Genomic DNA, 27376 nt, shown 5'->3' with positions numbered 1-27376 from the left:
TCTTAACTCTAGTTCAGACACCGAGTTCCACTTGCTTTCCTATTAAGATTACAACATAAAGGAAGCTCTTTTCACTTATATTTAGCACTTCCTTTTAAAAATAATACATATAAATGCTCATGACTACATTTTTTAGGTTGAGTGATACAGACAATAAAGAGCATAAAATGAGGAGCAAACCTCCCCTCTCACCCTGAACTCAGTTCCACTCCCCAGAGATAACCTCACAGAAGGGATGTTTTAAAAATCCGTTTTTACTAATTTTTTAGATACAGAGGAAGGGAGAGAGAGAAACATCCATGTAAGAGAGATGGCTGCCTCTTGCACGCCCCCTACTGGGGACCAGGCGGAAACCTGGGCATGTGCCCTGATAGGAACGAACCAGGACCTCTCGGTCCAGGGGACGTCACTCAACCCACTGAGCCACACTGGCCGGGCTGGAAAGGATTTTTTAAAGGAAGTTTAGAATCCATAGCGTTTCCAAATTCAAGTGCAGCGTGATGGAGGAGTCGTTTTGAAACTAACACCTCTTTCAGCACAGCACGGACGTAAATGGTCACCACCTTGTAGCTGGGCCAGTAGAGGAAGAAGTAGGAGGGGTCTCAAAGCCCCGCCAAGTCGCCTTCACTTGACTCGAAGGAGGGGGACCCCTTCATATCCTCAGACAGAAGAGCAAGGCTCAGACCGGCAGTCAGGAGACTTAACTGACCTTCCCTTTCATCCTTAGCTATAGAAAGCCACCCTCCGAAATATTTGTCCGTCCCAGCCTCTAGCTGGCGCCTATTCCTGAGTCCCCTCCTCTTCCCTCCCCGCAGGACGAAGAGAAGCCCGCTCTCTACCTGTTCAGTGCTGTTACCCAAGAGACGATGTCGATCATGGAGAGCACGGCCCTTCTTGGTAAAAAAGTGTCTGAGCTGAGAACACTGATCTCCCTGAGATGTGGCTTCCCCGTGAGTGTCTTCTGCCTCCGGACCCCAAGGGGACTGGAGATGTACGACTGCAACACCCTCAGGGACTATCACACTGACATCGGTACTGCCCTCTACTCTTTTACTTTTTATTGATCTTAGAGAGAGAGGAAGGAAGAGGGAGAGAGAGATAGAAACATGGATGAGCCCTGGCCTGTTTGGCTCAGCGGTTAGAGCATCGGTTCCTGCTAAAGGCATGTACCTTGGTTGCAGTTTGTCCCCGGCCCTGGTTGGGTCACGCGGGTGGCAGCCAGTCGATGTGTCCCTTTCACGTCGATGTTTCTCTCTCTCTCTCTTCCTCTCCCTCCCTCCCACTCTATCTGAACAAAAAATGGAAAAATGTCCTTAGGTGAGGATAAAAAAAATTTTAAAGAAACATGGATGAGAGAGAACATCAACTGGTCGCCTCTTGCATGCCCTCCACTGGGGATCGGGCTCACAACCTGGGTATGTGTCCTGACCGGGAATTGAACTGGAGACCTCTTGGTGCAGGATCAATGTTCAACCACTGAGCCACACCAGCCAGACTTCCATCTACTCTTTTTTTTTTTTATCCTCACCCAAGGACATTTTTTCATTTTTTGTTCAGATAGAGCGGGAGGGAGAGAGAGGAAGAGAGAGAGAGACACACACACACACATCAATGTGAAAGGTACACATCGAGTGGCTGCCACCTGCACGACCAACCAGGGCCGGACACAAACCGCAACCGAGGTACGTGCCCTTAGTGGGAACTGAACCCAGGTCTCTCTGGACCACAGGCCGATGCTCTAACTGCTGAGCCAAACCGGCCAGGGCCCATCTACTCTTGATAGCAGCTACTACTCAGCGCTAGTGTTCTTTGATACTAGGTTTGTAACAAATGGAGGAGTTGTTTCTGAACTAAAACCTCTGTAAGTGCTGTGTGGATGTAAATTATCAACACCCCTCTCTGGGGTCGGGTTCTGTGCATTAAGACATGAGAAAGGTCTCATAGCCCGGCCAGGTCTTGTTCTCTTTACTCAAAGCAGGAGGACTTAGTAGTCTCAGGATAGAAAAGCAAGACTCAGACAAGTTTATAGTTCTCTCTTTCTAATATGTTTGCAGCATATATACAAGCAAGTTCAAGTACATCTTTTTTCTCTTTGTAACACAGGTGGTAGCATATGAGACACACTGTTCTGAGCCTTGCTTCATTCAATCTCATTTTATTTTATTTTTTTTATCCTCCCCTGAGGATACACACACACACACACACACACACACACACACATTGCATTTATAGATAGAGTGGGAGGGAGAGAGGGAGGAAGACAGAGAGAAACATCGATGCGTGAGAGACACATCAAGTGGTTGCCACCCACACAACCAACCAGGGCCGGGGACAAACTGCAACCAAGGTACGTGCCCTTAGCAGGAACTGAACCCGAGACTCCCTGGTCCACGGGCTGATGCTCTAATCACTGAGCCAAACCAGCCAGGGCACATGCAATCTCATCTTAAAATATTGTTGGTTATATTAAATAATCTTTCAAACAGGGTGAAGCCAATACTGTGCAGGCTGAACTGTGCAGTTAACTGGCATTCACACTTCATGGGTGGCTACAACCTCCCTTTAAATCCTGTCCTGCCGGCCATACACCAGTAAGATCGTCAGGTTTATTTTAACCACATTGGAAAATGGTGCAAACCTTATAGAGATCCTTGCTTGAAGCAAATAGCTCTTTGCTGACAATGAGCACATTTTTAGGTAACATTGTGCTGTAACATTTGTTGCAATGGAATTTGAGTCCTTCCAACTTACAATAGGTCTTTGTAGACATTCTTGAGTTAAGCAGTTTTGCTCTTTATAAATGCTAAAGTTGCATTCATTGTTACTTCTATTATATTGGCTTATTCTTCTATGTTCTTTTTAATTTTAGGCTCTCAAAACTTTGACATCAATTATCATCACTGTTTTTTTATTTATTATTATTTATTATTGCTTTAATTTAGTATTGTGCTTATTTGACTTTTCCAAAATTTACAATTTAATAGACTCTGAATACCAGTAAATAAAATTTGCTTTCTAAAGTCCATTATTATCCAAAATGGACATCTGTTTTTCCCAAGTTGACTGTTTACATTTCTAACTAAATTCACTCTTGGGTCAGAGCATGCTTTTCCAATATAAACAATTTCTTTCTTTTCTTTTTTAAAATTTTCTTTCTTTCTTTCTTTCTTTCTTTCTTTCTTTCTTTCTTTCTTCCTTCCTTCCTTCCTTCCTTCCTTCCTTCCTTGCTTCCTTCCTTCCTTTCTTTTTTTTTTGTGGTATGTGCCCATGGCGGGCACTGAACCCAGGACTCTCTGGTCCGCAGGCCGATGTTCAACTGCTGAGCCAAACCGGCTAGGGCAATTTCTTTTCTTTTTAATTATTTTTTATTTTTCAATTGTAGTTGACATACAATAGTATATTAATTTCAGATGTACAACCCAATGATTAGACATTATATAACTTACTAAGTGATCATTCAAATAAATCGTGTACCCACCTGACACCATACATAGTTACTGCAATATTAGTGACTATATTCCCTGTGCTACACTTTACATCCCCGAGACTATTCCGTGACTACCACTTTGTACTTCTTAATCCCTTCACCTTTTTTACCCATCCCCTCAACCATCCTCCCATCTGGCAATATCCAAATGTTCTCTGTATCTATGAATCTGTTTCTGTTCTGCTTGTTCATTTGTTTTTCAGATTCAATTGTTGCCATTTTATTATTCATATTTGATCTTTTTTCTCCTTCTTCATAAACATTTTATGGAATACTGGTTTGGTGGTGATGAACTACTTAGGCTTTTTCTTATCTGGGAAGCTCTTTATCTGTCTTTTGATTCTAAATGGTAGCTTTGCAGGATAGAGTAATCTTGGTTGTAGGTCCTTGCTTTTCATCACTTTGAATATTTCTTGCCAATCCCTTCTGGCTTGCAAAGTTTCTGTTGAAAAATCAGCTGACAGTCTTATGGCGCTCTCTTGTTGGTAACTAACTGCTTTTCTCTTGCTGCTTTTGAGATTCTCTCTGTCTTTAACCTTTGTTCCCCCCCATTATTGACCTCCTCCTCCCCACTCCTGCCCCCCTCCTGACTTCCCCACACTGTTGTCTGCATCCACTGGTTATGCATATATGCATCTAAGTCCTTTGGTTTATCTCATCCCGCCCTCCCTCCCCCGTTCCCTTTGAGGTTCATCAGTCTAACCACCAATTTGTCTTTCTTAATCCCTTCACCTTTTTTGCCCATCCCACAGCCTCCACCCATCTGGCAACCAACAAAAAGTCCTCCGTATTTATGAGCCTGTTTCTGTTCTGCTTGTTCATTTGGTTTGTAGATTCAATTGTTGATAAATATGTATTTATTGTCATTTTATTATTCATATTTTTTATCTTCTTCAAGAAGACCCTTCAACATTTCATGTAATACTGGTTTTGTGGTGAGGAACTCCTTTAGTTTTTGCATACATAGGTTTTCAATTCTTTGCTCTCTCTCTTCTCCTTCTGGCACCACCATGATGCAAATGTTGGCACACTTGAGGTTGTCCCAGAGGCTTCTTACACTAGCCTAATTTTTTTTTTTTTTTTTGCTGTTCAGATTGGGTGTTTCTGCTTTCTTATCTTCCAAATTCCTAATTTGATTTTCTGTTTCATCTACTCCACTTTTGATTCCCTATAATGTGTTCTTCATTTCAGTTATTTCTAACTGGTTCTTTTTTGTTTTCTATCTCCAGTTTTATGTTTCCTATCTCTTTGTTGAAGTTCACACTAAGTTAATTGAGCATCTTTATAACCAGTGTTTTTAACTCTGCATCTAGTAGATTGCTTGTCTCCATTCTGTTTAAATTTTTTTTTTTTCTGTTCTTTCATTTGGGACATGATTCTTTGTCTCCTCATTTTGGCTGCCTCCCTGTGTTTGTTTTTATGTGTTATGTAGAGCTCCCATGTCTACCAGGCTTGGTCGAGTGGCCTAATGTAGTAGGTGTCCTGTAGGGTCCAATGGCACAGCCTAGCCTCCCTGATCAACCAAGTAGGGCACTCCAGGTGTGCCCGCACCTCATGGGTTGTAATCGAGCCTTGATTGCTGTTGGCATGTCACTGAGAAGGATTTATCCCCAGGCCGATCAGCTGCAAGGACTGGCTGTGACTACGGTGGACAATCAGCTGTGCAGGGGGCCCACTCCATGGAGCAGGACTTACTTCAGCAGGGCTCTGTGCTCGCTGAGTCTGCCCCTTGAGTGTGCCGGATGTAGAGGTGGTTGGATGGTACTTTGATGTGGCCTGAAGCTGTCCACCAGTATGCAGGCTCTGGGGCCCCCCAGGAGATGCAGGCTAAGGTCAGCCACCATCTGTGTCCTGCCTGGGGCCACCGGGCATGAGCTACAAAGTGATCTGTAGATGGCTGCTACTTTCTGGGCTGAGGTGCTCAGGCAAGGCCAAGCTGTAAACTGAGGCCCACTGCTGCTAGTTCTGGGCCTGGGGCCACTGAGCGAGAGGTATGGGGCACACAGAGGCCAGACACTGCTTGTTTGAGAGATTCTCGGAAAGTCTGAAGCATGAGGTAAGACGGAAAAGCCACTGGAAACAGCTTGGGTGGGCCCCCAAGACAGGTCTCAGGGAATCACCAAGATGGAGCTAACAGTGTGAGCCAGGTTGATGGAGACTCAGATATGGCCTCGTCTGCCAGTTCTTTGGGGGAGGGCTCATCAAAGGATCTATGGTCTCTGCCAGCACTCCGTCTGAGAGAAAGCTGCCTCTCTAGCCCTGGTACTGATGCCAGACACTTCAGTCCCTCCCTGTGTGTCCCTGGTGCTTTTGAGCTGCTGCCCCTGTGCTGGGGCTCAGAGGGAGTGAGTCTGAGGAAGTCCGTGTGCAGGCCCTTTAAGAAGAACACCAGGGACTCCAGAAACCTCAGCCTCCCTCAGCCTCTAACTCCGCTGGTTTTTACAGCCAGAGGTCATGGGACTTCTCTTCCTGGCACTGGAACCCCAGGCTGGCAGGCCTGCTGTGGGGCTGGGACCCTTCACTCCTTGGGGGGACCTCTGCAGCTGAGATAGTTCCCAAGTTTCATGTGTCACGTGAGGCTGTGGGACCAGCCCATTCAGCGTCTCTGCCCCTCCTACCAGTCACAGCGCGCTTCCTCTTTAACTCCCTAGTTGCAGGACTTCTGTTCAGCCAGATGTCGGGTGGTTCTGAAGGATGGTTGTTCTGTAGCTCAGTTGTAACTTGGATGTGGTTGTGGGAGGCGGCGACACCGCGTTTACTTACCCGCCATCCTGACCGGGAGCCCCAGTGTAAACCGATCACCCCAGTGTTTGATCAGAGGAAGCACTGTTCTGGGGTTTGTCCCGAGTACCTCGCTGTGTAAGCACCCATTTTCTCTGTGTGCTCGCTGGGGGTCCGCCCTGCCCAGAACATGCGGGGTTGGGGGCTTGTGTGAGTAAGGGTACACAGGAGACACTTGTCCCCAACCACGTATGATCTGGTTCTTTAATGAAACACCAGAGGGTAAATGGGGACACTAGGGGACTGTTATTCCAGCCTATGTTGCCCAGATCTCGATGTGACATTCTAGAGCTGGAAAAGACTCTAGACACGGCTTGGCCCAACCCCAATTTTTACAGATTTGAAGAGAGCGAAAGCATTCTGAATGTTTCAATGACTTGCTCAGGGTGTGTCGAGAACAACATACCAACACCTTTAAACAACTCTGTAGGAATAAGTGTTTTCAGATATAAGGTCAGAGGCTTGAGCATGACCAGGGTAGATCACTTTAGCCACCATGAGAACACAGGGCAGAGGAGGAGAGGCGACAAACAACGGGACTTGAAGGGAAAGGAGGAAATCTTTGGCCTGCTTCATGTCTTCGCCGAAAGTATCCCTAGCATTCCTTAAGTAGTTCGCCTTTTTATTTATTTACTCATTTTATTATTATCATTATCAGTATTATTATTATTATTTTTTTTTTAAATCCTCACCCAAGGATATTTTTCCATTTATCTTCAGATAGAGTGGGAGGGAGGGAGAGAGAGAAAGAAACATCGATTGGTTACCTCCTGCATGACCCCAACCGAGGTACTTGCCCTTGACCGGAATCGAACCCAAAACTCTTTGGTCTGCAGGCCGATGCTCTAACCATTGAGCGAAACCGGCCAGGGCAAGTAGCCCACCTTTAAAACTAGTGGGTAAAGGGGTCCTCTTCCAGGTTCTCTCCTTTCTAGCCAATAAGTCATTCCTGGCACTGTCTGGAGGTGAACCTTCACCATCTTCCAAAGGCCGTGGAAAATTGATGGTTTTGCACAGAACTTACATGCATATATGCATGACCAATGAACATAGACAACAAAGCTGGGGACGGGGCATGGGGGAAGAGGAGGAGGGTGTCAATGGGGGGAAAATGAGAAACATCTGTAACAAAAACAAATTAATAAGAAAGAAAGAAAGAGAGAGAGAGAAGGAAGGAAGGAAGGAAGGAAGGGAGGGAGGGAGGGAGGGAAGGAGGGAGGGAGGAAGGAGAAAAAGAAAATCAGATGGTTTTGGAGAAGTAGTCAAGTTCAGACTGGAAAGAAAAGGTTTAAGTAGCTCAGTCACTCGTCACACGAACCAGCTCATACAGAAGTATACGAAACTGCCTCCGTGCCTGGGTGTTCACAGGGACTTGGGGGAAGCGAGATGGGCACGTAGGCTCGGTGACCACCCAGTGAGACAGTTCACTGTAGGCCGAGGGCTCACGGAAGGCATTGGGAAGAAAGCAGGGCTTGAGCGCACAAAGGGGCAGGAGCATCCGCCGGGAAGGGAAGACTTCCGGGCGTCTGGGCCAGGAGAAGAACCTGGGCCGCAGGTTCCTGGACATGGCTGAATCCAGGGGGGGCAGAAAGCAGGAGACGGTTCTGAAGAGGGGAGCCTCCCCGAGACCAGCAGGAAACACCGCTGGGGTCCGATGAGGGGGTCTTCGAGGTGAGGCCGCAGAGCACAGGCCTGATGTGCGCAGACTCTGCCACCACGGGCATTGGGAGCAGGAGCTTTAACGGCAGCACAGGTGGTAAGGAGCAGCTCGACGCAGAGATGGCAGGGAGGGCGGGCGGCTGGAAGAGGCTGCTGGCCTAACTGGCATTTCTATTTTTTTTTTTTTTAATCCTCACCCGAGGACATTTTTCCATTTTTTTTTTTGTACAGATAGAGTGGGAGGGAGAGAGAGGGAGAGAGAGAGAGAGAGAAACATCAATGTGAAAGGGACACATCGAGTGGCTGCCACCCGCACGACCAACCAGGGCCGGGGACAAACTGCAACCGAGGTACATGTCCTTAGCGGGAACCGAACCCGGGTCTCTCCAGACCGCAGGCCAACGCTCTAACCGCTGAGCCAAACCGGCCAGGGCCTAACAGGCATTTCTGACCACCCCAGCATCGACGGACTCCACCAGCAACGGATGAGACGGATCTGGGAAACTCGGAAGAAGAGACAGAATGCCAGGCTGGCCCACGCAGAGAGGGCACCAAGACCCGTCACTAGGACAGCGGCGGTGACCTTGGGACAGGGACTTAGGCTTTGGGTCCTGGACTTGAGATATAAGGAAACTCGGAGATTTCCATTTTCCTGCAAGTTACTCAGCTAGTCAGTGGTCGAGTTGTAAGTGCATCTCCCAGACAGACACGGAGCTAGGGCTTGAGCGATGGTTGGGTGAGCAGACGCTGCTGCCATGTCCTGCCGGGGAGCTGTGGGCGGAGCTCTCCGTAGAGAGTCAGTGCAGCGGGACATGCCAAGGGCCAGGGGCCGGTGCCAAGGACCCCGGAAGTCAGGGCGAGTCGACGGATGAGGAGTCCGGAAATGAGAACCACAAAGCTGTCAGCGTCGAGAGAACTGGACTCTGCATCGTTACACGTGGCGAGGAAAAGACAATGTTCAGGTTGTTGGAAAAGGCCAAAAACAATGTCTAAGAAATAACTTTAGATTTGGCGTCAAGGTCGTTGGTGAACACAGAGAGAATAGTTTTGATGAAGTGGATGGTGAAACAGCATGATTGCAGCAGTTAGGAGGAAGATCAATAATGAGGGGATGAGGGACTTTTTTGGTAGTAGAATACCTAATGATTGACTTATCAAGAATTTGTTAAAGATAAACATCTCCAGATTTTTGAGGGTTTTTTTTTCTTCCCTTTATTGATTTTAGAGAGAGAGGAATGGAGAGAGAGAGAGATAGAAACATCGATGAAAGAGAACATCGACTGGCCACCTCCTGCACGCCCCCCACTGGGGATCGGACCCACAACTGGGCATGTGCCCTGACCGGGAATTGAACCAGCGACCTCTTGGTGCATGGGTTATGCTCAACCACTGAGCCACACCAGCCGGACAAATATCTGAGATTTTGTGACAAGGTTTAGTGACACATGATATAGGTGCGTGCATACACACACATGCTCACACACACACGATCTCTCTCTCACACACACACACACACACACACACACGCTCGCACACACACACACACACACACCTTGTCTTGTATGGACTCACATGGGAAAGATGTTCATCTGAGCCCATTTCTAGCTGCTAAGCCTCCATCCTGGCCCTCACTTTCTTCTTGCTTATCCATGTGCTTGTCTGCTTGTTACTCTGTATTTTATACATTCTTATAAACCGACACTAATGCTTTCTGGAACAAGGTGTGCCTAATAAGTGAGTAAACAAACGAATGCCTTTCCTTCACAGGGTGACGCCACTGGTACTTGTCACTGTCGATGCCTCTGGCAGGTGTCATGGCCTGGACACACTGCACCTGGAGACTTGCAGGAGCAGGCTCCGGTCAGCCTGAAATCTGGCTGGCTCCAGGGTCCCTCGACCTCTCCTGAGTCCCTCTACTGGCTCCCTCAGGCCCTTTGGAGGCCTGCTGTGCCATTTTAATTCATTTTACAGATGAGGCTCCGAGAAGTTAACTGACCTGCTGATGGAAGCCCTGCTGATACGTGGTGATCACACACTCAGGACTGGGCTGTTCCCAACACGCACGCTGCGACCCAGCCTGCCGTTCACGTACACCTGTTCTCATCCGTGCTCTTTACCTTCTGCTCAGTGCTGTGTTGTGTTTCTCATTTGGGGAAACCCAACCCGGAGACTGGATTTCTGCGCTCAAGCAGAGAGGGCCTACGTCAGAGAGGCAGCTGTCGACCTCGGAGTGTGGATGAGGGTCCGTCCATGAACCTGGGACACAGGGTCCACGCGGCGGGGGCTGGACACGGTTCCCTAGAGAGGCACCGTGGGCCACGCCTGCTGCTGCGGATGGCTGGGACACGGGAGGTGGGTTGGTTTGCACACAGATTGGGTGGATCCAGGTTTCGTAAATATATACAATTTGAGGGGTCCCTTAGGAAAGAGTCCAACGTTAAGAATAGAGCATTAGAAAGCTCATCGAGTGGGAGGCCCTGCAGCTTGAGTCTCATCCGTTTTCCTCTCACCCCAGTTACAGGTTTTAGCGGTGTTTCCCGCAACAACACAGCGCTTTCCGGTGAATGTCTGTTTCCCAGCGGAGCTCCCAGGCTGATGAGAACGGTAACGGGCGACCAAGCAGGCGTTGCAGATGGATTGGGATGGAAGGATTCGCCAGTAAATGGCGCTGGTAAACTTGCCTAGAGATTCTCTGGACACACAACAGCTGAGCACGGAACGTTAACAGAAACAAAGATCCACTATTATGGGTGTCCTTTTAGAAATGAGGGCTGCCTCACCGCAGGGAGCTGAAGTGGATACTTGTAACATTTGCTCCCAGGTAGGGAACTGAAGCGCAATGACGTCCGAGGCTTGGTGGACGTGCCCTACTGCTGCGGAGGGTTCAGTCACGCCTGCACTGTAGTGTTCAGAATGGGCTCCTCGCGGTGGGCGGAGAGCTGGACCCTGAGGCGAGGCCACCCCTAGGGGAGGCCGGTGGGCCAGGAAGAACCCACCTGCAGATATGTAGCAGAAGGAGCTGAGCCTCCAGGAAGTGCTGCTAGTGGGGGCCTGGGAGAGGCAGGTCAGTCTGCATCGGGCAACTGGTAAGATCGAGAAAGGCAGAAGGTGAGCCTCGGCGAGACCTAGCAGGGGCCTGTGGTTGAACATAGTGTAATGTCAAGGGAGTAAGGTCGAGGGAGTAAATGAACATATGAATGAATGACATACAAAGTAGAAAACTAGCCCGGCCAGTGCGGCTCAGTGGTTGAGCGTCGACCCTGCACCAAGGGGTCACCAGTTTGATTCCCAGTCAGGGCACATGCCCAGGTTGTGGGCCCATCCCCAGTGGGGGGCGTGCAGGAGGCAGCCAATCAAGGTTTCTCTCTCTCCCCCTTCCTCTTTCTCTAAAAAAAAAAAAAAAAATCAATAAAACCTTTAAAAAAAAACCAACCCAAAATTAAAAATAGAGCATGAGAAATCTCATCGAGCGGGAGGCCCTGCAGCGTAGGTCTCGTTAGCTTTGCTTTCGCTCCGGTTACAGATTTTAGCTGTATTTCCTGGAACAACGCAGCGATTTCAAGTAAATGTCGATTTCCCAAGGAACTGTAGCCATGGCAGCAACAGAGGCAAACTGGCTGGGACGGCACCCCCAGTGCGGACCTTGGCCACGGACGTCCAAGTTCAGCACAGGCCTTGGAGAAACGGAATCGATCGTGTCGAGGATGACCCACATTTGGGGAGAAGTTTGTAGGAGCGCTTCCCCAGGACACCTGCAGAACCGCTGCTGGGTCTGCACAGAACAATCCCACGATTCTCCAGCACAGAGTGACCGGTCCCAGCGGAGGCCGGTCCGTGTGGGTGGAGGCAGGTAGGGGAAGAGGTCAGGCCCTGTGCAAACACGCATGGCAAACAGGAATCAACCCACAAGAGAAAGCGAGGCCAAGGTCAAACATACAAGACCGCAGTACCAAGTAACAGAGGGACAGCCTGGTTTCAGGGTTACAGGTCATGGCACGGAACCTCCAGGACGGGAAGGGTCAGCAGAGAGGGCCATGCTTAGATGTGTGTCTGTCCTGGAGAGGAAGCAAGAAGGGGAAGAGAGGGAAGCAGAAAGGGGGGCGGGTGTAGGCGAACGAGAGGGGGAGGCTTTCCAGGCCCTAGAAAGTGTCCAAAGGACATAGACTCCAGGCCGAATTCTACTCTCAGCTTGCTGAGTAACTGCAGGCAACGCACCCGTATCTGTGGGTCTCAGCTTCCTAGTCTATAAAAAGGGGCAATTGAGTGGTCTTTTAGGATCTTTTTATCCTCAGCACTCGGTGACTCTGCACGACCCCAGCTAACAAAAGTAAGCATGTTTCAAAGGTCTGTGAGCCTCTGAAACACCAATGAGGTCGGATCCCCCCCCCCCTTTCTTTCTCACCTGCGAGTATGCACTGTGCACCTCCGCGTGTCTGAGCCTGAAGATGAGAGTGGGGAGGCCAAGACACCCACACACCCCAGCTCCTACTGCTAAGTCCGTCCTATTGACTCAAAGGCAGCCGGTCCATGGGCTGTCCAGGGCCATCAGCCATCACAGCCGAGCCGGTCAGCTTCTGTTTGGAGAGAAGTGTGACATAAAGAACAGGGACATGGGCACCGGGTCCAACTCCTGGCTCCTCTCGTACTGGGTGTGGAAAACTTGAGCGAGTCGCCTAATCTCTGAATGCCTCAGTTTCCTCTGCTCTCCAGTGGAGATAGTAATACCACCCATGACTCAGGGCTGCTGTGAATTTTAAAGTACCTTCTTCACGGAAAGTACTGAGAATAATGCAGAGCGTATAGTAAGTATTCAGCGAATATTAGCTGTTCATAATCAATATATTATGATTATCCATTATTCTCTGTCCCGTAAATCCGATTTGGGAAAGGCAGAAAGACAGACTCGGGTATCAGTAGGGGCAGAAAATGAGCCGCGTCATGGAATATACTTGGGCCGTGGTAAGCTGATGTTGCATGAAGCCAAAGAGGTGACGGTAGGACAGAAGCTGTGAGCAGGGCAGCCTGTTGGGAGAGGCGGAGAGAAGGCAGACAAAGAGACACGGGGCGGGAGAGAGCTCCCCGGGCCCTAGTCCCTCAAGCACATTTCTGGTTACTGTGTCAGTTATTAACCTGCGTTCTGAGGGCCTCCTGTGACCCAACAGCGTAACTGAAACGGAGCCGCAGACTGGATGAGACACGGTGCCTGGACTGAAAGCATCCACCAGTGCTGGCAAAGCAGCGCCTCCCACGTGGAAGCACGTGCTCAGTGGTCGTTTCAGCTATGCTGTGGCCGCCAGGGGTGCGTTCATTCACCTGTGTGGGGTAGTGAGAGAATGGTGTCGTCAAGAGGGTGTCGTCAAGATGGTGCCAGGTTGCAGCAGAAACTACTGGTAGGAGGGTGTGGGGAAGGAGTCAGAAGAATTCAGGCAGAAGGGCAGCCACAGAAGAAGGCCCAGAGCCAGGCACAGCCTGGTGTGCGCACAGAGGGGCAGGTCGGCCTGCGGGCTGCTGAGGGTGAGGAGGGCAGCGGTGCCCACGTGGTTGGGGAGTGGGCGGGACTTCACTCAGCAAAGATGCGCTGACGGTTCGGTGACCCAGGCACACTGAGAAAGCAGGCCCAGAGCAGTGGGTGCGAGTCGTCTGGCTCCTACCCTCCGAAACTCGCATTGCAGGGGGGAAAGCAAGCCCATCAAGCTAACGGAAACACAGCACCTTTTCAACAGAAACAAGAACTAGGCGTGAAAGAAAGCGGGCTAAGGGGATAAAGAACCACGTGGGGAGGTAAGGAGACAGTGTTCTAGATCCGAAAGGGAGGTGGCGTTGGAGCAGAGACCTGGATGGAGAGGGGGAGGCGTGTTGGGAGCTGCTCAAGGCACATTCAGGAGAGAGGGTCCCGGCCTGCAGCAGGGCGGAGCTGGCTGAGACGAGGGCAGGGACAGTTCATCGATGTTTCCGAGGCCAACCAGCCAGGCTCCGTGATGGTGGATGCACAGCGTGAGAGACGGGGAAGGATGAGGAGCAGCTCCCAAGCCTCCAGCTTCAGCAGCAGGGAAGACACAGGCGCAGGGGAACAGCAGGTTGGCACAGGAAGGGACAAGTGTCTCCTGCAGCAGCGTGAGGGGGTGCGGTCCCTTGGGCGCAGCGTCCCCGGCAGCCAGGACCAGAGCTGCAGCAGAGGCGGGGTTGGAGGTGTGGGTTCGGGAGTGGGTGGCACGTGGGCGGGTGGTCCACGGAGCCGTTATGGTCACTGAGATCGCCTGTTAGTCGGCCACGTATCTAGTGAGCACCTTCCAGGGGCCAGGCTGTGCGACAGCCCTGAAGGGGCTTTCTGTTTAACGGGGACGTGGGAAGAAGTCTGTACACAGGTAAGACGATTTCGAGTCCTGGTGATAGGGGACATGAGGACGTAGGAATGAGGTCGGGGGATAACAGTGTGAGCAGGAGGGGCCGCGGTGGCAGAGATGGCTTCAGCTGTGGTGGCCGAGACCGTCCTCTGTGAAGACACGATGCTTGAGCTGAACACTGAATGAGAAGGACACGCCCCTGTGAAAATCTGGAGAAAGACCCTTTGAAGCGAAAGAAGTTGTAAGTCTTTAGGTCCTGAGGTGGGAGAGGACTTGGTGTGTCTCAAGGACAGGGGAAAGGTCAGAGTGCCCTGGACACAGTAAGTGAGGCCGGCTCCTGCAGGGAGGTGACAGAGGTCGGGCGGGCCCACTGGCTTTCTCCCGAGAGGTGTGTAGGGACACTGCTGGAGACACCTGCCTGAGGCGCAGAGGAAATGGGGCGTCACAGGAGCGGGACAGGGCCGACTACTGAGGAGCAAGTGGCAGATCCTCCGGCAGCAATGAGCCTTCCGAACACGGAAGCTCCCCCTTTGCGAGGACGGAACAAAAGGATCATTCAGCGCCACCCACAGCCCAAGGGGCAGCCCACTGTCCAGCCGCGTTTTCTCTGTTTCCTCCTCGAGCACAAGAGCCCCAGTGTGACGGTGACAGGGACGGTGGCCACAGCACCGTTCTGAGAGAGCAGCAAGAAACATCCCCCATTATCTGCAGTCACTGTGCAGGTCTGAGCTCAGAATAACACCTCTTTCTGCTTATTCCAAGGTGACTGTTGCATCGAGTCCCGCCTCTGCTGGGGGAAGCTCTGTGTCGGAGTGGGGACCCCGAGCCACGCGGGGGTGGACGGTCACCTGCCTCTCTCCATCCACAGGCACAACGCTTCGCCTGGACGTCTGGGACGGATGGAAGGAGTTTCTGATGGGTTGTCTCCTCGGGCAAAAACGTCAAGTCCAGCGCCACTTATCAAGTGAAACACCAGTCCTGAAGTACGGAGATAAAGCAAATGCTAAATCAATTTAAGTAATTTTTACTCAGTTTCCACAGGGCCTTGAGTGTGCGATGCACTCCATGGCCGGGGTGTGGCCCCTCCACTTAGCTCATCTCTCCAGACAGTGTCGCTGAGGTCTCTGTGGACTGGGACAGCAGGGTGCCAGAGGGCTGGGCCCTGGGGAAGGAGCGCGGTTCGGGTAGAGGTTCCTCAGGAACCGCGAACTGCGTATTCAAATGAGTGACCAGTTGGGTTTGGGAATCAGAATTTTAACATCTCTTTTTAAAGCCATCAGAATAAGTACCTTGTCATTCTCACATTCAAGTGTTCTTTTTAAAAAATAGCAGCACTGTCTGCTAACTGATTGGCTGAAAACTTTGGCTACCTCTGCCCAAGTATCCATGTAGGTTTCCAAACTGCATTTCATACCACATTCAGACCTTTGCAGAGCATGAAATGGAACATGTGTGGCTGGGGCCGCGGAGGTGGGTAGGTTCAGAGAAGCGGGTGGACATTTAATGTATCTCTGCAGCTTCCCAAATGCTCCATTACCCTTTCGTTTTCAACTCAGTGGCACCGTATCTTAGAACAGTGCCCCCTCGTGGGTGATTTGATTACTCTTGACAGAAGCCCACATACCCACCAGGGCTCTGTGAGGCGACAGATTGGAAAGCAATTTTACAAATATTCAAATATTTTAAATTCATTTCTATTTGGAGATAGTAATAATTCTCTATTTTTTCACTGTCTAAATGCAAAGAAGTAGCTGTGCTACTTTTTTACTTTTATTTTTTCTTTATTAAACAAATTTGTTTTCTTTATTGATTTTAGAGAGAGAAGAAGGGAAAGGGAAAGAGAGATAGAAACATCAATGAGAGACAATATCGACTGGTCGCCTCCTGCATGCCCCCCACTGGGAATTTGGCCCACAACCTGGGCATGTGCCCTGACCGGGAATCAAACTGGCCACCTCTTGGTGCAGGGTCTATGCTCAACCACTGGGCCACACCGGCCAGGCTATGTTGTTACTTTTTTTTTTTTTATCCTCACCCAAGGACTTTTTCCACTTTTTGTACAGATAGAGCGGGAGGGAGAGAGAAGAAGAGAGAGAGAGAGAAACATCAACGTGAAAGGGACACATCGAGTGGCTGCCACCCGCACTACCAACCAGGGCCGGGGACAAACTGCAACCGAGGTACACGCCCGTAGCAGGAACCGAACCTGGGTCTCTCTGGACCGCAGGCCGATGCTCTAACCGCTGAGCCAAACCAGCCAGGGCTTGGCTTTTAATAGTGTGTCTTTATTGAGTACTTTGTAGCAGACACTGTGTTATATTCATTACCTAAGTTTATACTTAACAATTTTGTGAGGTAGGTCCTATTTTACCTTGTTTTGTAGATGAGTAAACTGATATTAGAAAATCTGCCCATTGTCACATGGCCAGCAACTGGGTGTTGGATCCTGATGACCTAAGTGCTCATGGGTTTAACCATCTCCACTGGACTTAATATTTAAATAAAATCTAAGGGCTCAGTGACTATAAATGATCACACTGAAAAGCTCCTTTTATTCCCCTACCCAATTCCAAAATACCTATGGAGCATTTGCTCTGCATTCCGCCAGACCCTCGGACAATAGCAGCTAACAAGATACAGTCCATACTTTTCAGCGAGCTCACGGCCCAGCAGGGGGAACAGAAAACCAGTCACCAATTTCTGAACAAGCAGAATCGCAAAATGTTTGTGAGGACAAACTCAGGGCCCACTGGCTAGGTTCAAAGTCCCACCCCCTCGGGGTTTATTGTGCAAACTTGGGCCAGTGATAGAGCCATCCTGTGCCTCTGTGTCCTCTTGTATCTAGTGGGAGTGATCCTAGTATCTATCTCGTAGAACTGTTGTGGAGATCACACGGCCTGGTCACTGCAAGGGATTAGCGAGCCTGGCACGGGGCGGGCAAGCAGGACGAGGGTTGGGTGTTGTCATCAGTCAGTGTGAAGAGTGTTCTGACGGGGCACAGCGCTATGGGGATGTATAACATGGAGAACCAACCAGGCTCCAGGGATCATCCTGAGAAAGAGAATTGAAACAGACCTGGAGAGTTAGCACTCAGATGCAAGGCAGGAGAAAACAGCCATGTTCCAAACCAGAGGAACCGCGTGTACGAAGACGGGGCAAGAGAACAGCTGTTCGAGGGACTGAAGGATGTTTCACGTGGGAGGTCACAGGGTGACAGGGAGCTAGTGGCCCAAGGCTGAAAAGCTAGAGGCCAGTGGGCAGGGCCCACAGAAAGGCGAAGGCAGTGTTTGGAGGACATTGGCGGCAGAGCACGGCCATGGCGAACTGTGCGTTGGAGGGGGGGCTGGCTTCAGCGTGAGGCAGGGAGACGGGGACAGCCGAGAGCCTGTGGTGGCCTGACCTCGGCTCAGGACTGAAGGTCAGGCTGGGAAAAGATGCATTTGGGAGGCGGGATCCACTGGCCTCGGTAACAAGAGTGCCCCTAGTTCCCACAAGCGAGCTAAGGATGAACGCAAAGGCCAGTTCGTCCATCCAGGGGAGGGTCTTCTCCCCAGTCCAAGAAAACAGATCAGTTCAAAGATGCTGTTTTGCACTAATAAATTTCAAAGGAAATTGATGAGGGAACCAAAGTGCCACTGTGTTCATGTAGCTCTGGCTGTAATCTAACGGCCAGAGGGTCCCAGAGACCTGTATGTCCTGGGAAAACCATCCACCTCATACAGGAAAACTACACGGGGAGCCACACACACATCAAAAGATGGTGCAGCGAGCAAGCGCTCAGACACAGACACAGCTACATGCTGTGCATTTTGGAAGATAGGGGGCTGGCTGCCCTCCATCTCGACAAGGGTCCGACAGCCCTGTCCACTGTATCCCGGACACCTGGTGGGACCCTGTCTAGGTTTCCCTCCCCAATTCTCTTTTCTCAACAGCCTCCCCCGTCATTCGGTCTATGCCCAGGGGGTGTTGGAAGGAGCGTAAAAAGGCCAGTGGGGCTGCTGAGCCAGATGACGCGAGGCCCTACAGGCCAAGGTGAGGAGTAAGAATTTCAATTGCAGAGGGAGCTGCAGAGGGTCGGCACAGAGGGCAGGCAACCTCCAATCCAAGGAGGAAAACAATCCCGAGTCCTGTGTGCGGAAAAGCCTGGAGAGGAATAGATGGAGGCGAGAGACCAGCCAGGACGCGTCGGCACGGGGAGTGGCGCTGGCGGGGCGCCCCCTAGCGGTGCAGATCAGATGGCCGTGGAGAGGAGCCAGAGAGGACGGTCAGAAAGACGAAGCAGGCAGACACGGCTTTCAGTCGTCTAAAATGTGCGGAGTTCCTTCCAGTGCTTTCCCGGTTGATCGAAAGCTTGGTGTTTTCCCCGAGCATTTCGTTTCCGTAAGAAAGAAACCGGCTCCAGGAAACCATCCCCGGTGGTTTGCACGCGCACAGCAGGGTGCGTAATGCGCTCCCGCGGGGCCTCTGCCGGCCGACCGGGGTGTTACCCGAGGCCTCTCCGGGAACAGCCGGGTCAGCGTTGGGAAGAAACCTCATAACTGGAATGTTTCGGGGGTATCCGGGGTAACTGCCTTTCTGTTCTGAGTACTGAACACCGCACCCCTGCTTGCCCGCTCCTCCAGGTTCCAGAAGCGGGTGGCCCTGTACGTCGCCGCCTCTTACGGCCACATGGAGCTCCCGAATGCGCCCTGCAGGACGGGGTGCGGCCCGGCCAGGCGGTGGGGGGTGGCTTGGTGCCGCGAGGCCCAGCATGCCGATGTCTCCAAGTGTCCCATTCATGCGGCGGCGGAAGCGGGCCAGCTGTCCACGCTGAAGGCCTTTGTCAACCACCGTGCGCTGTCCCTGGGAGGCAGACCGGCGGCGGGACAGACGGCCCTGGGCCTCGCGCCCAGACACAGGCACAAGGGCTGTGTGGAGTATCTGCTCAGTCAAGTGTGGTCCCCGGTTTCCTTCCGGAAGGTTTCAGTCCCCATGCGGATCTACATGAAGATAAAACAGGGGGCCCTTCGAGCCCAGAGTCACGACCTTCACAAAAGACAGCTCCGTGGGGCGAGGGGCAAGGGGCAAAAGTTGGAGACACTGGGATGGTGGATGGTTTCACCAAACCAAGAATGACCTCCAAGAGCGGGCATGAGGCGGCAAGCAGGGACTCCCCGAGCTGCAAGGGCAAGCTGCCGCCTGGCAGGGAGCAGGCCAGTCCTCTGGCAACCGCACAGCCGGACACCAGGGGACGCACCCTCCGACTTCCTCTGCTGGACGATACAAACACCCCCTCCGAACCACAAGACATCGACGACAAAATCGGAAAACTAGGAAAAGAGAAAAGCTCGTAAAAAATGCCTCCCTCCTCCAAGCCCCCCGCCCTCCTCTTTCACGAGTGGGGTATTCACACCCATCCTTTTGCTGGGCGACGCCCGGCGCTGGGTTTTCGCTCGGGTCCTCCGTGGCCTCTGTCTCGGAGCGCAGCGGGAGAACGCCTCGGACAAGCGCCCTCTACTGCCGCGCTGCGGCCAGGTGACCGGTAACAGGGCAGGCGGGGAGGGAGTGGTCCACCAAGCCGACGAGCCGACCCTGTGATACAGGACTTGTCAGTGCGTCAGTCCCGGCTTCGGGGGCTCCTCTCAGCCTCCTGTCTAGGACAAAACGAACTGGTTTTATTGGCCAATCCAGGCTGTGCAGTGCGTTACTCCCCAAGCTTTTAGGAAGAAAAGAGACCCCGTTAAAAGAGTTACAACAATTAACAATGTCCCTTGCTTCTTTTTTAAAGAAATTTTTTTCTTTATTGATTTTAGAGAGAGAGGAAAGGAGAGGGAGAGAGACATAGAAATATTAATAAGAGAGAACATCGATGGGCCACCTCCTGCACACCCCCACGGGGGATAAGGCCCAAACCTGGATATGTGTCCTGACCCGAAATCCAACCAGTGAACTCTTGGTGCATAGGTCAACGCTCAACCACTGAGCCACACCAGCCAGGCAGTCCCTTGCTTCTTTAAAAAACAAAAACAGCCCTGGCCGGTTTGCTCAGCGGTTAGAGCGTAGGCCTGCGGTCTGGAGAGACCCGGGTTCGGTTCCCGCTAAGGGCATGTACCTTGGTTGCAGTTTGTCCCTGGCCCTGGTTGGGTCGTGTGGATGGCAGCCACTCGATGTGTCTCTTTCACGTTGATGTTTCTCTCTCTCTCTCCCCCTCCCACTCTATCTGAACAAAATATCAAAAAATGTCCTCGGGTGAGGATAAAAAAATAAAAAAACAAAAAGCAACTAATAAGCCTTGGCTGGTGTAGTTCGGTTAGTTGAAGTGCTATCCAGTACACCAAAAGGTGGAGGGTTCGATTCCTAATCAGGGTACATACCCAGGTTGCAGGTCCTACCCCTGGTCAGTCAGGGCGTGCTCGGAAGGCAGCCAATCAGTGTTGCTTTCTCACATTGATGTTTCTCTCTCTCTCCCTTCCTCTCTCTAAACTCTAAAAACAATTTTAGAAAACTAATAAGAAGTTGTTCATTATAATTAAAGGGAGGAAGGGAAACTGACAGGTGGGAGGGAGACACTGGAAGTGTCTTGGAAGACTGGATGGTAATGAACGTGGGAGAAAAGAAAAACGACTTAATGACAAACTAAACCACAGAGACTTCAGTTGACTTACTGGTCAAGATATACACGTGGGGGGTGATCTATATTGGATAGAGTCATAGAACTGGCACCAGTGTCTAAGGTAAGTTTAAAAAGTAATGCATTGGGACACCTAACGACATAAAAAGTGTATTTGAAGTCGATTTTTCAGGCACACTCATTTCATAAGATAAAATTTTATATATTGGTCATCAGATTTATTACTGGTATTACTGGGTGCCAGCATTACAACAGAAATATAGATTTCCTTGCAGAATTTATGAGAAGGAAAGAAAAAACAAGGCTAAATTGTTTTGGTTACCCTTCCATAAAGTTTCTTTCAGCTCCATTTCGTTTTACTTAGGTTATTGCCACCTAGTGGTGAGAGTAACCTGGGCTGTAACTCAGGCTCAGTGCAGGACATGAAGAAACTGTTTCATATCCTCAGTTTCTGTGATTTGTGCAGTATCTCTGACTAGACTGTAGGAAAGGAGATCATCTGAAATTCTAGAAAATTGTTCATTGAAAAAAATTATATAGCCCATATTAAAAGCAGGCTGTAAACATAAGAGAGGAAATACTGGTTAGTTTTATCGACAGATGCACGTTGAAAATGAGCTAATTTTTTAAGCATCCATACGTGCTTATATTACAGCCCAGGACAGCGCCAGGCAGGAGGGAGATGGGCAAACACATCTGTGTTTAAGGGAGACACGTGTGTGGTTTGGGGGAGAAAGGTGATCGTGACTATTGTGTGTGGTGCTTTCTTGGGGAGGAAACGGGTTGTGAAGTATACAGGGAAATACAGAAGAGGTGCTAATTCCACACACGTGGCTCGTTTCGCCTACATCCATGTAATCGCCATTCAGATCAGATGCAAAATATGTCCAGCACCCCCAAAAGTTCCCTCATGCCCCTTGCCGGGGTGTATGAGGTTTGGCGCACAGGTGCGTTCATTTCACGTGACTGCATGTACCTCCTCACAGGGTACGTTCAAGGTTATTTTCAGCAAACACTTCCAGTGTTCCAGAGGCCGTACTAGCATGCTGTCTCTGTAGGTATATTTTATAAAACGGGTTCGCGGGTAGCCGGGGGACTTTCCTTGTGTTAGCACTCGAGGTCCTGCTTCCGGGGATCCCGCAGGTGTCCGCCCCACGCACCGAGCAAACGCAGGTGCGCCCGCGCGTGGGGGCAACGCGCACAGCTGGGCTGCTGGGCGTTATCGCGGGCTGAGGAACCGGCTACGGAGGGGGACTCAGGGGCAGGTTCTGTGCAGTCGGACCCACCTCGGCCTCCCTAAGCAACTGTCTGGGCTCTGAGGGTGATGGCTTGCCAGGTGAAGGGCAGTGGGCAGAGTGCCCGCGGCGGGAGAAATGGCCTGTGCGGAAGCCTGGGGCTGGAGCTCATGGGCATTTGGGGAATCGAAGCTGTGCTAGAACCCTGACCGGTTTGCTCGGTGGTTAGAGCGTAGGCCCGCGGACCGAAGGGTTGCAGGTTCTATCCCCGGCTCCAGTGTGTCTCTCTCACATCGGCGTTTCTCTCTCCCTCTTCCTCCCTCCTTCCCTCCCTCCCTTCCACTCTACCTAAATATCAGTGGGAAAATATCCCCGGGTGAAGATTAACAGGAAGGAAGGAAGGAAGGAAGGAAGGAAGGAAGGAAGGAAGGAAGGAAGGAAGGAAGGAAGGAAGGAAGGAAGGAAGAGAGAGAGAGAGAAAGAGAGAAAAGAAGGAAAGATGAGCTAGAACAGAGAGAGACGTATGAGGCATGAGACAGACATGGAAAGGCAGGCTGGGGTCCTATGAAACACTGGGCAGTTTTAGACTAAAAACCAGGAGCAAACATCGGAACGTTGGACCTGGTCAGCTTCACATTTATAGAGACCACTTTGGCTACAGTGTAGGAAAACCAGGACGGATTCTGAAATCCAGAGAGGAGGCGACCGCAGGGGTCCAGGGCAGAGGCGGTGGCCGAGCCACTGCACAGTGCCTTGAGCGATGGAGGGATGGTGCTCGGAGGGAGACTTGGTGGGGGGCTGCATGCGATGCCAAATGCAGGCCCGGTGATGCAAGCATGACGCTGGCCTTTTGAGCTAATCAAAGCAAGGGTGAGCTTCTGGATACAGACACACCCAGCCGGTGCCCTGCTCCCGTCTCGAGACAGACGTGGGCAGCTATAGGGATCCCCTGGTCTTCTCAGGAGCGTGCAATGTGTTCTGAGGAGGTCCCGGTGTTCAGAAAGCCCCAGCCAGTGCCCAGCTGGTGAAGGCAGCCGTTGGTGAGTGTGTGTGCTGTCCCGGCCTGCCGGAGTGACAGTGATGACATTGCCTGTCCTGCGCAAGTGCCAGAGCCCGGGCGATGACGCTCAGGACAGAATGCCTGCATGAGCCCCTCCCGCACACGCTCAGAGGGCTCTGGGCCTGGCAGAGAGGCGGGGGTTAGGGAAGAAACTGACGTGAGAGGTGCCAGCCTGTATCCCTCCCTGCACCCCTGCTTTGTATTTTTTTGTTTTCCCTTTATTGATTTTTGAGAAAGAGAAAGGGAGAGGGAGAGAGAGGTAGAAACATTGATGAGTGAGGACATCGATTGGTCGCCTCCTGCATGCCCCCCACTGGGGATCGGGCCCACAACCTGGGCATGTGTCCTGACCGGGAATCGAACTAGTGACCTCTTGGTGCAGGGTCAATGCTCAGCCACTGAGCCACACTGGCCGGACCCTGCTTTGTTTTTTTTCATAGTGCTATCACAGTTTGATATTTTTTAATTTTTATTAAATTTATTGGGGTAACATTAGTTAATAAAATGATATAGGTTTCAGGGGTACAATTCTACAATACATCATCTGTATATTGTGTTTTGTGTTCACCACCCCAACTCCAGTCTCCTTCCATCACAGTTCATCCCGTGACCCTCTTCCACCTCCCCCAGACCCCTTTTTCCCCTAGTAATCACCACACTATTGTCTGTGTGGTTCTTTTTCTTTTCTCTTGTTTTTCATTCCTTACCGGAGGATATTTTTCTATGTATCATTAGATAGAGTGGAAGGGAGGGAGAGAGAGGGAGAGAGAGAAACATCGACGTGATAGAGCCACATCGACTGGCTGCCTCCCGCACGATCCGACCAGGGCTGGGGACAAATCACAACCGAGGTCCTTGCCCTTGACTGGAATCGAACTCGCGACTCATTCATCGGTCCATAGGCCGCCGCTCTAACTGCTGAGCCAAACCAGCCAGAGCTATGAGGTTCATTTTCTTTGCTTAATCCCTTCACCTTTTCCACCCAGCCCCCCAATCCCTGCCCTCTAACAGATGTCAGTCTATTCTCTGTATCTAGGAATCTGGCTCTATTTTCTTTGTTAGTTATTGGGCAAGTCACCTCATCAGATTTTTTTAAAAGACGAATCTGGTGAAGACCTGTGGAAGACTCACTGGAAAGAAGTAATATTGAGGGTATGAAAGGACTACAATAAAGTTAGGAGACTTTGCAATAAGAGAAGCAAAAGACAAAAAACACCCGGACGAGAACAGAAGTAGTTCGTGACGAGAAAAAAGGCAAAATGTGACAGATACTTCTAAGGAACAGTCTACAGAATTTGCCACTAAGTGGGTGTAGGAATGGACAGATGAGGAGGAACTGAGTTTTGTTTCTAGTTTTGGAGATCATGGGGATAGCCACATCACTGTATCAGAGCAGGAATAGTAAAGGGATACAGCTTTAGGAAGAAGATAAGATGTAAATTGGAAGTGTTTGTGTGGTGTCCAGTTACCAAATGCTTTTACTTTCTAACTGGTGTTATGCACTTTTAAGAAAGCTCAAGATTGCCCAGCCGGTGTGGCTCAGTGGTTGAGCATTGACCTTGCACAAAGAGGTCGCATGTTCGATTCCCCGTCAGGGCACATGCCCAGGTTGTGGGCCGGATCCCTAGTGGGGGGCATGCAGGAGGCGGCCAATCAATGTTCTCTCTCATCGATGTTACTATATCTCTCTCCCTCTCCCTTCCTCTCTCTCTAAAATCAATAAAGGGAAAAAAATCTTTTTAGAAAAAAAAGGAAGCTCAGGAATTAGAAGTCATGGATGGGGGCAGGTCGTGAATGAGGCCTCCCAGGATGGGGGTGCAGAAGGAAAGAGGAGGACAAAAGACCAAATCCTGGAGGACTCCCTCGTTCAAGGCAACCTGAAACCCTTCTGTAGCAAATCATATTTGCATCCTACAAACTAGGAGCATCCCATTCAGACTTGCAAGTGAAGACACCGTGACTTTGCTATCCTCGTAGCCATCATAAAACATTAACTTCCGTTGCCTTTCAGCTAAAGTCTATCAGAATAGTTACTGTCTCACCAGTGCAACACTGTGCTTGTGGTGGGGAGAGAGCAGAAGGGAGAACAGGTTAGGGAATATGTTACGTATAGGGACACCTAGGAGGAACAGACAGAAAAAGTGTCAGCGTTTTGAGTGGCTTTCGATATGACACTGAGTGGTGGTCTGTTTGTAGCAGTGGGTCCTGCGTGTCTGATATGTACTGCCTTGGGATAATACCATTTCCACGGCTTCAGAAGGAACTGGTTTTAGAACGATTCCTCTTTCCTGTTTTACATCTTACCTCGTGTGACAAGATAACTAGCTACAGCTATACAATCAACCTACAGATTTCCATCATTTCAGTATAAATGGGAAAAGATTGGACCTCCTCATAAATGATGTCTTGGAAATCCAAGAGGGTGCCAGACTGGGTGGATGTTACACTCACCTCCTCGCAGGACCAAACTGGAATTACAACCAAAACACAGAGCAGTCAGCTGAATAGCCAACTGAAGACCAGCCGGAGAGGAGTCTCATAGCCAAGGATCTACAGAAGAAGCCACATTAGACTGGCAGGACGGGCAGGGACACCAAAGGGCTGGCCCTGTTCCACAGGCAGGTGGTGGCTGAGATTTTGGAGGGACATCTCAGCTGCAGAGGTTCCCCCTGAGAAGTGTGGGGTCTCAACCCCAAGCCAGGCTAGGTGAAAAGGGTGAGGGATTAAGCAAAGAAAGAAAGAAAAAAAGAACTCACAGAGACAGACAACAGTACTGTGACTACCAGAGGGAATGGGGGCTGGGGGGAGGCAGAGAGGGTGAAGGGGGGATAAATGGTAGAGGAAGGAGACTTGACCTGGGGTGGTGAACACACAATACAACACACAGATGATGCGTTATAGAACTGCACAGCTGAAATCCATGGAATTTTATTAACCAATGTCACCCCAATAAATTCAATAAAAATTCTTTAAAAATAAAAACATGACCTTCATCAGTGCAATAAATAAATAAATATGTCTTGTTTCCTTGCAGTGCTTTTAAAGAGAAACAATGGCTTCAGCAGTTAGAAATAGCAAGAGTCCCAGCCAGAAAGAGCATTTCCGACCTGACGACCCAGGGGCTGACAGCATGTGACAATCCTCTGGAAACGTACTTCGAAAGGTCACCACAACCCCAGTTCGGGTGAAGCACTGGTCAAACGAACCTCCAGCCCTACTGTTACAACTTCTAATAGCCATTCTCATGCTACAGTTTCTCATCACAGTTCTAGTGCTACATCACTGTCGACAGGATATTTCACATGAAGCACCGTGTTTTCTTGGACTTAACCACCCTCCGTGAAAATTTAGGGCATTTGTTTTTGCATAAAGAGTCTCAGGCAGAATTCATAGGAAACTGAGAATAGTAGTCCCTCTGGGGTAGGGAAGCTGGGAGGGTTAGAAACAAGGACAGAAATAAGAATTTTTAGTGTGTCCCCCAAAGCCCCAGGGTTTGTTAGAATGTTTGTTATCTAAACCATGTGAATTCAGTGTACAGTAAAAACATGAAATTAAAAATATTCTATGGGGGCACAGTTCCTAGAAGAGCTGCAAATGCCACCTAAAGCTAGTCCTGGTCTCAGAGGTCCTTTGAGCCTCAGCTAAAGCAGATCCTGCGTGTCAGAGCCAGTGACTTTGACAGGTACGTGCATCTGTGTAACCAATATTCCAGTCGAGAGGTCGAACAATTCCATTACCCCCGGAAGTCTCTTCACGCTTCTATCCAAGTCTGTCCCAACCCCTACTCTGATGTCTAGCTCCTACAGATAAACTTTCCCAATCAGATGAATCATAAAGGTGCTCATTTTTGTCTCTGGGCTATTTTGTTCAACTTAATATTTTGAGATTCATTTACATTGTTGTGTATCTTATTAGGACATTCATTCTTATTAATAAGTAGTATACCACTGTATGGATGGATGCACTATGATTTATCTATTCAATTATATGGATATTTGGGTTGCTTCAGATTAGGGAATATTACTAATAATATTACCAATAATATTAATAAAGCTACTATGAATATTATTGTAAAAGGTCTTTTTCTGGACATATGTTTTCATTGCTTTGGGTCAAGTACCTAGGAATGGAATTGTTGGATAATAGGGTAAATATACATCTAATATTTTAAGGCGCTATCAGTTCTTCACAGTGGTTTTA

The 27376-nt window shown here is 50.1% G+C and overlaps 1 protein-coding gene across 1 annotated transcript in view; it reads left to right on the top strand.

Annotated features, from left to right (window-relative positions):
- Window positions 1-19789, top strand: part of ANKUB1 (ankyrin repeat and ubiquitin domain containing 1) — a 42689-nt gene extending 22900 nt beyond the window's left edge. The window contains 5 exon segments of the mRNA XM_036242244.1: window positions 816-1032; window positions 15140-15254; window positions 18894-19324; window positions 19327-19554; window positions 19557-19789. Of these exon segments, the coding sequence (XP_036098137.1) occupies window positions 816-1032; window positions 15140-15254; window positions 18894-19324; window positions 19327-19554; window positions 19557-19789 (1224 nt within the window).
- The last annotated feature ends 7587 nt before the right edge of the window (window positions 19790-27376 follow it).

Source organism: Molossus molossus, unplaced genomic scaffold (genome assembly GCF_014108415.1).
Source record: "Molossus molossus isolate mMolMol1 unplaced genomic scaffold, mMolMol1.p scaffold_m16_p_5, whole genome shotgun sequence".
In the NCBI taxonomy this organism is placed as follows: Eukaryota; Metazoa; Chordata; class Mammalia; order Chiroptera; family Molossidae; genus Molossus; species Molossus molossus.
The sequence above is the reverse complement of the archived record's forward strand: the minus strand, read 5'-3'. Positions and strand labels throughout refer to the sequence as shown.